General features: G+C 38.7%; 1 protein-coding gene across 4 annotated transcripts in view; it reads right to left on the bottom strand.

Moving 5' to 3' along the window:
* Positions 1-13637, bottom strand: part of LRBA (LPS responsive beige-like anchor protein) — a gene marked incomplete at its 5' end in the record, with an annotated part of 401371 nt that overhangs the window by 236101 nt on the left and 151633 nt on the right. For all 4 annotated transcript variants that reach the window (XM_080629345.1, XM_080629347.1, XM_080629346.1 and 1 more), the window contains one exon: positions 441-607. In XM_080629345.1, coding sequence (XP_080485471.1) covers positions 441-607 — 167 coding nt within the window. The remainder of the gene's footprint in view (positions 1-440; positions 608-13637) is intronic.

The raw sequence follows: 13637 nt of genomic DNA, 5'->3' as shown, positions 1-13637 counted from the left end.
ATTCATTAAAAAGATGTTTGTTGGCAGAAAAGAAAACAAGTTACTAAGCTGTGGCTCAATCTTGAATCGTATGATGAGCCATGAAGCAAGCTAGTTGTGAGAAAAGATTTACTTCTAAACATTATTCTTCAAATAAATGATTGTGTAGAACTGGATATCCAAAACAAATTGTATCACATTGTTATAGCAAAATTTAAAGTCACAGGAGAATCACCATGTTTTTAACTACTCTAACAAAACACTCATTCGCTGACATTCACCCATACTAAACAATGACACATTAATTTTACCTTTTTAATATATTACTTTGGCCCTTTAAAAAGTGAAAAATCTTGCTTACCTTTAAATTTGATCATAAGACATTCATTCACATCACCTAAGCATAGCTGAGCACAGCCCAGCTCTCAAAAATATTTTCAAACACCCCCAAAGCGCTTTACCTTGGTGCAGAGCTTCCCCAGGCTCCATGCTTGTCTGTAAGAATGTTGATAATTTTCTGTATTAGTTGAGTTGCAGTCACTTGGTCTCGGTACTTCGCTGCCATTATCAAATGATGACACATTTTTTCTTCTTCACGCTTGTCTGCAGAATACTGGGCACACAGTGACTGGGAAGAAAATAGAGACTTCATTACTTTGCATTTTAATTATACCATCCAAAGGAACTCTGAAGCACTTAAATAATTACTTATACAAAACCCTTGAGAAGTAAGAATGAACCCCATTTCACAAGTTTGAGAACTGAGGCACTGTGCAGCTGCTCACAGTCAATCTACCCAGACAGCCAAGCAGAGGATCTTGGTTTGTCATGAATTCCTTAACCACATAGCATACACTCTTAGGATTTAGCAAATACCAACAGGTTAGTGCCCTGATCACATAATAAAACATATAAGTATGACCACTTTTATAACAAAGGAAGTGAACAGCATTATAAAAACAATGAGGAAAGTTTAATAATAATGACTAGCTGACCACTCTACTCCCATGACTCTTCATTGGATTTGGGTAACCAACTGGTTGCTGTTGTTTGCACAAAAACTAAGGAGAAAATCTACATATCTTCAGACAGAAGACAAAATGCATATGAAGACTGACTCAGTCTTTACCAGGAGGCTTCTTGAAGTTGAGTACATTTGCAGGCCAGCACGGGAAAGTTAATCACTTTCCTAGCTGTACTGCACCTGTTGTATAAACATCTGTTTGCTGAGGTACTCAACACCAAATACTAGGAAATAAGAACTGAAGTCACACCTACAAACAGAACTCAAAACTAGGAAAGGTTCTTTGTTACAATATTTTCTAATAATTTGGTGTATTGTTGACCTGAAAATTTGTCTGTTAATACAGAACTAAAAAATCAGAAACCAAATTTATAGTACTGTCTTATCAAACCACTTTACACAGAGACCCACAACAACTTCAAATGTCAGTAGAAACAATAACGGCTTTTCCCCACTTCAGAACACTGTTTCTAATTTCAGTTTTCATTTGGCAATCCCATAGATCGCATATGCCAGACAAAGCATTTCAGCCTTTGTCAATGATTGGATTATTCTATGATCTAGTTAGTAGAATGGACACAAATGTCTGCCTAACAGCAAAAAAAATTGCTCTTTCTTTGTGAAGCACAGCTGAGGCAGACACTAGTACAATTATTTCTTAGAGCTTAGAAAACAGCACAGTATCATAATGCATTAGAAAACTGCAGCAACTAAAAAATAGGCAGGCTGTGAATGTTATTCATAGATGTGTATACACAAATATATATATCATATAAAGTGAAAGAGAGATAGGAAGAATATGGAATAAACCACAAGTATAATAAAAACTGGGGTTGTGCAGATTTTAATAGATATCACATAATAAAAGTGTACTAACATTAATAAACAGCTATTTTAACAATTTTCATATATGTACAAATTTCCTCATAATTTTTCCCACACCTTACAGCAATACTCACCTGATGAACAGACATCCAGAGGAGTGAAGAATGAGCAGCTGACTTTCCAAGTTAACAAGACATCAAAAATTGGCTTTTGTACTCCTACGTGAAGCACTCTACCACCCCTTTTCACAAAAACGCAAGATGGCTAAATCATAACCAACACTAAACAAAGATTTTTCTAGCTTTTTATAACTACAGCTGTCTTTGCCGACACATTAATCTATTTTGCACCCACAATGATTCCGAGTTGTTTTCAGCACTTTGTAAATGTTTCATAAGCTGTTATTTTTAAGTTGCCTGAAAGGGCAGAATTCTAAAAACAAGTGTATAAGGTAAGCTAAGTAGTAAAATGTTTTAAAGTGCTCTTTAATGGATCCTCCTTTACAATTTGAACAGCAACTTTTCATATCTGACATAAAATCCATAGATATAAATCACATTAGAGGGTTATTCTTTCCCCATTATCAATCTCTGTCTCTTTATGGAACATTAAAGTCACATTTGACCTTAAAACATGATAAAATGGAAATCAAACAAGAATGTTTTGTAAAAGATATAATGAACTTGTACCTCTTTAAAAAATGTCTCTTTATGATGTAATTTTGGATGCATTCTTCATTAAATAGCAGCAAAGATTTTCAAAGTATAGCTGTGACATTCAAATGAAGGAAAAAATGGTATTTAATTGTCATGACAACTCCCATGAAAAAAAGAATCAGCCTGTTACAAACCAGAAATGTATAGGCTCCACTTTTCAGCAAATTCAACATTTAATATAAACAGAAATTTGCAGTTCCCCACCAAAACTGAGAGACTTCCACACGCAGCAATCCCATAAAATTAGAACATCACTCCAGGAGGAACTCTTAAACCATACCACACTATTTACAATACTTATTTTACAAATAAGAACTGAAAGAATCCACAGTTCTGCCAAACATCTGCCATGTGCACGTATAATAACGAAAACAAGGAAAGTTTTGCAAGAATAATCCCTTTGATCATACAGGTGACTTGTTAATTGCTCAGTGGTTCCTACCCACAACATATGCCAAATATTCAGCAAAAAAATAAGGTATTTTTCCCCCTTCCTCTCTGAAATAATCTTTAATACAGGAGTTAGAGAAAACTGGCTCCTCTAAAAGTGGAGATACCCATCTCAAAGTAGCCACTAGCCACTAAAATTTTTGGAAGGACTAAAAGGACTCCGGTTTTCCACTGTGTTTTTTCATTTTCCAGATGCCTTCAGGTTTACCTAATCCACTACTCTGAGAGATGCAATATCAGGATATACAGTGGTAAATGTTAATAGCTCACAATAAATCCAGATAATTCCATTTATGTGAAAATAAAAGTTCAGCTTAATTTTCTGTTTGTGAACAAACTCAAAAATATACTTTTACAGTTTTAATTCTTCATTATTGTCTGATTTCTTACACTTACAATAATGCACACTCTCATGCTTGAATATGGTTTTACAATTAGATATACCATTGAATGCAAACTAATTTTCACTTCCACAAAGCACTTCCACTAGTGCTTTGGCCTACCTAATTTACGTTATCTGTTTGGGCAAGTGTATAACGAAAGTATAATCACAATAGTACTGCAGTCACACTCACAATGAAACAAAAAACACTGAAAGAAGAAAAAGGTATTTTCATATATACACTCCATAGGTTATCTATAAAAAGTCTTCCATTTAGCAGCTGTTGAAAGTTTTTCAAAGGGGAAGTGTATTAAGCAGAATCCTTTGACACAGCACAGAGCAGTGGAAAGACCCTTTTTCTCTAGCCCTTCATCCATGATGGAACAGAAACCTTCTCTTTGCCATTAAAACAGAGTGGAACAGGGTTTTTCCTCTCTTCTATTACTTGCTTGGACAAGACTGGGGGCTATTTGAACATGGAGATTACCTGAAGATGCATTTTTAAGGAACAGTAATTCTAAAGGACCACAAGGTCATCCGAAAGGTTATTGAAATGAAAATACAATACATTCTGTATGAAGGAAGTATTCCAGAAATACTATTGCAAAACTCTGACATGGTAAATTAGTTTATTCTGCCTGTCTATATACCAGTGAAGAAGAGGATTAAACTAGTGTTTTCAGAATTATTTTATCTTTGATCATCGAAAAATGTTAAAGATTTCCTCGACACACCTTTGCAGTCCCAAAATTACAGTGAAATGCTTTTTACCAAGTGTGAAAAATTTTAAGAGGGTACAGTTTTAACAGCAGTACTGCACCTTTTCATTTTCATTCTTCAACTCTGAGATCACCAAGTGCTTTTACATATGCCAGTTTCTTTGTCTAACCTGACTAAAAGCTACTTGCTTTGTGAACAACTTGTCTCAGAGGGTAAGTCATTTAAGAGGAAAAGTCATCCATAAGATAACGTGCAGTCTTGCCACTAATGCAAATTTCCTACAAATAAGGATATTTTAGTAAATGAAGGAGCTCTTCAATCCTTTGCTTTCACAGATCTTTGCACTTGACCTCTAACCTGAGGTTTAAAGTCTGGACTAAAAATGCTACCCAGGGAAATCTTACAAAGACTCCTGAATAAGACTTAGAAAAATGAAAGCTTAAAACCTCAACAGCGAACAAAAGTCAACCAATGACAACATCTGACAGCCACCGTCAATTCTGAAGTGATGCCTCTGTCATCCAACGACTCAAAGTATTGATTTCTCTCAGCATGAAAAAAGCTTAAGCCAATGAAATAGATATAGCATCATCCCCCCGATAATAGCCATCAAGGTTAACACCAGCAGAACACTTATCAAAGTATCTCTTCTATTTCTTCTTGTTTTAATGGACTGAACACAATGCAATGGCTTCTCATCTCTGCAACCCATAGTTTTCCAAACCTCATTTATTCTCTTTTCCATCCTTTTATCTCATTTGAAGAGTAAAAAGAATCTGCATCTAAATCCACTGTTTGCAATACGAAGGGAGAGAGAAGGGCGTTGATTTTCTAGCCGGACATTCCTGGGGAAAAAAACCCCTACATATTTAAAATCACAAGAGGAGGTGTGAGGTGGGGTGGGGTGTTGGAAACCTGCATTTGACTTAGATCACACCATACATAGACTGGTAAAACTATGGTCATGACCAGAAAAAAAAAAACAAACCCTACCACAATCAATTTGGGTTAGTGATTAGAAAGAAATGCAAGGATCTCAGGAGACATCTGGTTTTAATCTGTGCTGAGTCAACAGCTTTATTTTTTACCTTTAAATCTCACAGTATTAAGCTTTAGTAAACCCAACAAAATAATGCAAAAGCACTTTTACTGAGATTGCATCTTTCAAACGAACCCAATTTAGTACCACAGGTAAATGAGACAAACTAACAAGAGTTCAGCTGGATATAAAAACAAATGATGGAATAAATCAAGACTAAAGAGCAGAGACAAATAACATCAGAATTTTTCTGCAGTATCCATTTGTACCACAGAAATATTTTTTTTTCCCTTTTCTTTGATGCTTATCTGATACTTATTATTTGTGTTAAGGTAGCACCCTTGGATCACAATCAAAGACAAAGCTTTATATGAACAAGTAAGCGCTCTCACTCCTTGCTAGAAACTGAGATTTGCTGTACGTGCCTACATTATTCCAATAATTCAACCCTCTAAGCATCACTGCTAACCACTGGCATAAACAATATGCAGAGGCAAATGTTTTTTTCAAACCCAAGAAGCTAGTCCTTACCGTACATATGCCCAAATGCTTTGCATTCAAAGAATGCACTAGGATAGACACTCTTCTCCCTCTTTTTCACAAATCCAGTTTATGTCTGTAGTCCCTTCACACTATTCTTGGTTTACAACAGGCTAAGATCTTAAAAACACTACAGTTGGACATTAAATCTGAGATCCCTTGGGGCCACATCTTCCAAGTACATGTCATTTTTCAAGCCAGAAATCAAAATACAATTCCCCTACACTCTAGAAACAGGAAAGTTCAGCACTTCTGCATAGGCAGGTCTGTGCTCTTAGATATTAAGCAAAGCAGCCAGTGATGATCTTTTCTTAAGGAAAGAAGGAGCCAGTGATGATATTTTAAGCCATTTCCCAAACCACACTGCATCAACCTTGTGACATTCAACTGCTTCAAAACCACTGCCGAGACTAGCACTGCATTCACTAAATAACTTCTAGTTCAATGCAACAAATGAATTGGATCCATGAAAAACTTCTGGAACTGACAAACTCACTCAAATCATTCACTCTGTCCAGCAAATGAGACATATGCTTACGTAATCTAGGGATTCACTACCCATCCTTAGAGAGGGCCAAATTAAGGCTGTACTGCACTGATTTTGCAAAATTGTTTGATATTTGTTTTTGCCATTTTTTTAATATAATTTCTACACAACTTAAATTTTAAAAAGGGGAGAAGGGAAATAGCTTTTAATGAGATGAAAACACATATACAAGTCTCAAAGAAGCCAAATTTGGGCCAAATGCAAACACTTATATCACTTCAACCAAAGCAAAGCAGTATTTAATTGTTGCCTTCTCTGTGACCAGTAGTTAATCATGTGTGAGCAACTTGTTACTGCCAGAAGAGAAACACAATAGTGTTTCTAGTGTTTAGTTCCAGACTCCAAAGGTGCAGTAGAGACTGGCCTACACAACTGTCCCAAATCTATTTGCAGTCTTCCGCAGCTTATCTTTCTGTCCTTCTCTTGTATCCGCAGGCTCTTTCTCCTATTACCCACCCAAACTTAGCCTTTTGTTGTTGTCATTTACCTTACTTTAACAATACCACCAGGACACTTCTTCCCCTCTGTACCATATGAACACTAAGTGGAAGTAGGGGAAATAATTATCATCCACAGCAATGGTGAGGCTGTCAGCTCAGGAAACATTTCCCAAGTAAGTCTTGCTGTGGCTTTCAATACATTCTTCAAGATCTTGTGAAAACCTTATGATGAGGGGCCAGTTGATACATCTCCAGCAAACCTCAACAAACTAAAGCTCTGAAATTTCCTCATTCACCAACTCTAATCACCACCTCTTCAACTGTCTTGTTCCACTGAGGCACAGTAAGGACCTCAGTTACCTGTAAGGTAGATAGAAAGCGGTCCAGCAGGTTTAGCCCCAGCAGCCAAATAATTGTTTTCTTAGGATTAAGATTTTCAGACACCCTACTGACAGCACAGTTCCTTTACAACTTACAGCACCAAGACTTGGCACAGGAGTGACGCCTGAGCAGACTGAAAGCCACACGCAGTTCAGATGGCACAGCTAAACCTTAAATGGAGTCTCTAAGAGCAGGTGACACACTATCGAGTATTTTTAAACAAAGCAACTTACTAATTAAGCCCTTAAAGGTACAACATAAACAGCGTATTTTCCCAAGTCTTGTGTCAGATGAATTCTGAATGATTTTTCAGAACAGGGGCAAAAAGTACATTTCTGACAGTGGGGAAACAATAATATCTCAAAACATGGAAAAAACAGGAATTCTCAAGGAAATAAATGTTTTAATTTGGAAACATTTTTCCAATCTTCTTTTCCAAACCAAGAAAAAGATAAACCTTGGAGAGCACAAAGAATGAAAAAATGTAGCCAGAATTATTCAGATGTTAAGCTGATAAGCTGAAAGAATTTGGAATCCTATTACAAAATACCTTGTACCACTTTGACCTATAAATGTGGCTTCAGCCTTATTTGGACAAGTTGAAATTCTACGGCTACCAAAGACACAGCTATAAATACTTAGTTCTATTACTATTTAATACATGACTTATGTTAATTGTCTCAACACCTACCTTACAGGAATGTGCATTCCTATGTAGGACCCATTTTTATTATTGTATAATATGAATGTGAGTTTTTATATGTAGAATAAAACGCAAAAATAATCAACATACCTCTGCTGATTTTGTTAGGCATTGTTTGATATTCCTGCTACATCACACTCACTAAATTTCCTTATAAATTTGCCTAACACATGCAAAGCAAATTCATTTCCAGCCAAAATCTCCACATAAACAGTTCCCAAGATTATGTAAAGTTCCAGATTTCAAAAAAAACACAGAAAGATTAGACCCTTGAGATATTCCTGCAGCCTGGGGTCTGTGTTTCTGTCTATTTTCTACATAGTTCCCCTCAAGTCCTTTTCGGCTTTCCCTGTTTAGTGTTTAAGAGCACAATTCTGATTTTAATCCAGGAAATTCAGAATGTATCAAAATATACCAGCTCATGAACAAAGAACAGAGAAATAACTTGCATGTGAGGTAACAAGACATTTAAGCATTATAGCTTCCTTTCTTGCCATAACCAGTAGCATGCTAATGACAAGCACATCTCTAATAAGCTTCAGTACATTGCATACCAAGTTGGTTTCAGACCTGACTCGGCTCCTTAACATGCCACTTAAGGTGCTTAATAAATAAGCAATTAAATAGATCATAGTTTGCCTTCATATAACTGTTTTGTACTCTGATAACAGAATCAAGGGTATGTTTTAAAAGTATGCCATCCTGTACAGTAGTCTAGTACTAGGCATTAAGAAGAAACGGAAGAGTACCATCAGCACACAGTAAAATTATACATAGGGATACATAATAGCAATTAAGGCAGATGTAGGAGCCAATCACCTATCAATCTCCGCTAGCACCAGGAGCAGCTTTAAAAGTGTTCTGTGCCATATTTGAGCAACCTGGTCTACAGGAGGTGTCCCTGCCTGTGGCAATAGGGTTGGAACTAGATGATCTTTGAGGTCCCTTCAAACCCAAACCATTCAACAGTTCTATATTTGGCAAATCTTTTGTGAAACCTCAGCTATGAAACATTCTGACATGAACATGAACACATAACCAAAGGCAACCCATCTCTCCTTCACCAGCTTCTATCATGCTTGCTCCAAATGCTAATTTAGTGGCCTTGATTTCTGACACTTCAGGACCTTTTGAGCCTCTCAAAATGGGAGAATGATCACCTTGACTAGCACATATCCTTAAGCAACACCGCTAAATAGGACAAACATGTTTGCTGGCAATGTAGTTCCTTCCCATACACAGAATAAAAAAATCCATTAAGTTTCTGCTAATAAGTCACTGCAGCTTCATTTGTATCTGCAGAAACATTTTAATTTATTATTAAGAAAAAGCATTACGGACCTTTTCTTTTTGTCAAAGGAATTTCAAATTACTACCAGATAATCTGTGAGGAAAAAAAAATACATAAGATTTTATGCAAAAGCTTATAAAAGAAAAAATCAAGCTCAGTGCTGCTGATTCATAAGTTTCTAACTTACATGCCAAACTTGCTCATCACCTTATGGTAAACCAAGGTACTTGAGAGGCTTATTCTTTGAAGACCACGTATTTTAAAAACAGGATATTTTGATTAAGATGATGATGAAATGGCAAAGATTTGTAAAAAATACAGAAGCACATGGGAAAGATTCTTAAAATATGGCATTTTATGGCAGATATCCTTACAAGCATTCCTTCCTTCATTGACACTTTGGAAACGTGAAGCAGTCACAAACCCAGGTTTAGCTTAACCTGTCTGCCTTAACTCAAAGCTTCCTGCCAAAATTCTTACAGCATCAAACTATGAAAAGCAAATTATTTTAACTTCATTTTTCCCCTCTCCTTTTTTCAATAGTCCATCCTTTATATCTCATTCTAACTAGCGTATGACGCTTTTTCCTTTGTAATTGGTTCTCATAGACTTATATAACACAATTTTGGACTTTCAGAATAGCATGAGATAGCTATGAATAGGTTTGGGGTTTAATTAACATTTCTTATCCAGATAAAGTTCTACCACTCTTGAAAGGTTAACATTTGTCTCTACAAATGGCAAGGTTTTTCTCTCTGGTTGGTTTTGCTCAATGACGAGGGTATTTTCACACTACACCTCAATAACAGTTATCAGCATTTGTTACAAAGAGCTGAATTCCTGGACATTGCTGTAATGGCACAAAACAGATCACACAGTACAACAGCACAAATCATGCTTAACTAGATTTCACTAATTGACTTTAATTCAGTGTAAAATAATAAACAGTATTTGGAGCTTGTTATGTTTAGAGCACAATAGAATTATAGGATAAAAAAGCAACACAAATCATAGAATAGTTAGGGTTGGAAAGGACCTTAAGATCATCTAGTTCCAACCCCCCTGCCATGGGCAGGGACACCTCACACTAAACCATGCCACCCAAGGCTTTGTCCAACCTGGCCTTGAACACCACCAGGGATGGAGCATTCACAGCTTCCTTGGGCAACCCATTCCAGTGCCTCAACATCCTAATAGTAAAGAATTTCTTCCTTATATCCAATATAAACTTTCCCTGTTTAAGTTATAACCCATCACCCCTTGTCCTGTCACTACAGTCCCTAATTAAGAGCCCCTCCCCAGCATCCTTATAGCCCCCCTTCTGATACTAGAAGGCTGCTATGAGGTCTCCACGCAGCCTTCTCTTCTCCAGGCTGAACAGCCCCAACTTTCTCAGCCTGTCTTCATACGGGAGGTGCTCCAGTCCCCTGATCATCCTCATGGCTCTCCTCTGGACTTGTTCCAACAGTTCCATGTCCTTTTTATGTTAAGGACACCAGAACTGCACACAATACTCCAAGTGAGGTCTCAGGAGAGCAGAGTAGAGGGGCAGGATCACCTCCTTCGACCTGCTGGTCACACTCCTTTTGATGCAGCTCAGGATACGGTTGGTTTTCTGGGCTGCGAGCGGACACTGCCGGCTCATGTTCATTTTCTCATCGACCAACACCCCCAAGTCCTTCTCTGCAGGGCTGCTCTGAATCTCTTCTCTGCCCAACCTGTAGCTGTGCCTGGGATTGCTCCGACCCAGCTGTAGGACCTTGCACTTGGCATGGTTAAACTTCATAAGGTTGGCATCAGCCCACCTCACAAGCGTGTCAAGGTCCCTCTGGATGGCATCCCTTCCCTCCAGTGTATCAACTGAACCGCACAGCTTGGTGTCATTTGCAAACTTGCTGAGGGCGCACTCAATCCCACTGTCCCATGTCACCAACAAAGGTGTTGAACAAGACCAGTCCCAACACTGATCCCTGAGGGACACCACTCGTTACCGGTCTCCAGCCAGACATGGAGCCATTGACCACAACTCTTTGCATGCGGCCATCCAGCCAGTTCTTTACCTGCTGAGTGGTCCACCCATCAAATTGATGTCTCTCCAATTTAGAGACAAGGATGTTGTGTAGGACAGTGTCAAAGGCTTTGCATGAATCCAGGTAGATGACATCAACTGCTCTGCCCCTGTCCATCAGTTCCATAGCCCCATCATAGAAGGCCACCAAATTGGTCAGGCAGGATTTGCCCTTAGTGAAGCCATGCTGGCTGTCACCAACCACCTCCTTGTTTTTCATGTGCCTTAGCATGCCTTCCAGGAGAATCTGCTTCAAGCTTTTGCCAGGCACAGAGGTGAGACTGACTGGTCTGCAATTCCCTGGGTCATCCATTTTCCCCTTCTTGAAAATGGGGGTTATATTTCCCTTTTTCCAGTTACTGGGAACTTCCCCTGACTGCCATGATTTTTCAAATATAAAAAATCCTGTAGATGATTAAAACAAGAATCTGAGATGTGAATTACAGTTCACTTGTTAACATTATAGGTACTGAGGGAAAGTACAGTGACCAATCAAAATCACCAGCTTTCACCAAACATGCACAAAAATGAAACAAACAAACAAAGAAAAACCCCAGAAAAAGCCTAGCGAAATGGTGTAAAACATGATATAAAATGCAAGACAGTTATTTGACATACCAGAGCCATGTAACAATATTTCTCACACAGTTTAACAATTTCAGTTACACTCTGGCCAATAATTTACCTCTGTCTACTTCTAATATTCCAAATTCCTGAGTAGCGTCAAACAACTGCCATTCATAAACAGCCTGAGCAACACTGCTCCCTCCTCTGCTGACGAGCATATGAAATTGCCTTGGAAAATAGTGTTGATGCAATGCCAAGATGGGTGATGGTCAAGGCTATCAGCAACTGCTTACAAACAAAACAATTTGGAATTTCCAATAGGCCTTGTAGGAAAAAATAAGCAAAAATATTTCAGAAGTCAGAATACCTGGCTTTTTCCTTCTACAAATGCTTCATACATTCAGGACTAATGGCAACATATTTCAGAGATCTGTATGTGGCATTAGATCCTCCTGGGGCTGAGGGTCAGTTTAGAGCAAGCACAGCTGATGAGTCTGTCCTACCTGCAGCAGTGGAGAGAAGCTGCCAGGGCGAATCCCCCGTCTTAGCAATGTTCACCACCTTGCTGTGGGCTCCCAGATCATAGAATCATAGAATGTTTTAGGTTGGAAGGGACCTTGAAGATCATTTAGTTCCAACCCACCCTGCCATGGGCAGGAGCATGTTCCACATATTGCTCAAAGCCCTGTCCAACCTGGCTTTGAACACTTCCAGGGATGGGGCAGCCACAGCTTCCCCATGCAACTTTTCCAGTATTGCACCACTCTCACAGTGAAGAATTTTTCTTTATATCTAATCCAAACCAAAGATCCTTCCCAGGCCCCCAGCCACGAGGAAGGTGGACTTCCCAGCCTCAGGCTGCCCCTGGCCCTACGGACCTGCCCTGTACTGGGGACCTGTCCTGGCCCTGGCCACCCTCTCCCATGGCTGCCCTGCTCTTCTCATTGGTGGGTGGGAGGTTGAGATGCTTGGTGAAGTCCTGCTCAGGAGGCTGTGGTGCTGCAGTGGGTACCCAACTTACCCCACTGTGGGACACTGCAGGCCCTTGTGGCACCCTGACAGTATACTGTGTCTGATGCCAAGTTAGAACAGAATTTGTTTCATTATGTCAAAACTTGCTTCATAATAGCCACAGTGTTTATACAGTAACTGAGCATTTTGCGCTTTGTCTGACGGCTCCCTTGAATTGGCATCAGTCATGAAAGATGGAATTTCAGATTGCTCTAAGAGCAAGCAATACACAATTCAGGATAATTTGATGAGGTTTAAATCTCAAGTTTCCACAAGGACAGGCAGGTAGAAGGATGGAATGAGCACAAACACCTCAAAATCCATTATGCCATAACCTTGATACTACTACTTAGACCCAGAATTCGTTCCAACAAATTTTTGACAAAAAAAAAAAACCAAAACAAACAACAGTATCCTGGCAGTTGGGCACAAAGGAAAAAAAAAGTGTAACAATGACCAAAGCGTTTGCACTGCTCATCATTACAGTCACTAACATTGCCTTCCAAGCCCTACTTCCAGGAGACAGCTAAATCTTTTAAGATGCAGAAATCGTTGAAGATGCATTTTCTTAAAAGTGAGTTAAAAACAGGGACCTAGAAATGTGAGCAGGAAAAAGGTGGGGGGGGAGGAGTGGAGAGGAATGTATCAGGAAACGTATCTTCTTAGTGTGAAACACAACAGTGAGAACAATTTGTTTTTCTGGATGTTATGAGTTTTTTAAGGATTAAATCTGCCACTTCTGCTAGGACTTCAGGGTAACAGTGAAATCCAGAAGTCTCTAAGTCACTTGGGACCTTCTCAGAAACAGTGATCACTGGAAGAGCAACTGAACTGCCTTATAGATTTTCCTTTTCATGATCTATGACCATCTCAAAGGTTCAGTTTTCTCCTATTTAAGTCAAAGAGAAAAATCAGTAGGTGAACTCATTCTGTAAACACTGCAATTACAGAATC

The sequence above is a fragment of the Psittacula echo genome (assembly GCF_963264785.1).
Source record: "Psittacula echo genome assembly, chromosome: 1".
In the NCBI taxonomy this organism is placed as follows: Eukaryota; Metazoa; Chordata; class Aves; order Psittaciformes; family Psittacidae; genus Psittacula; species Psittacula echo.
Note: the sequence above shows the minus strand (reverse complement) of the source record. Positions and strands in the feature narration are given on the sequence as shown.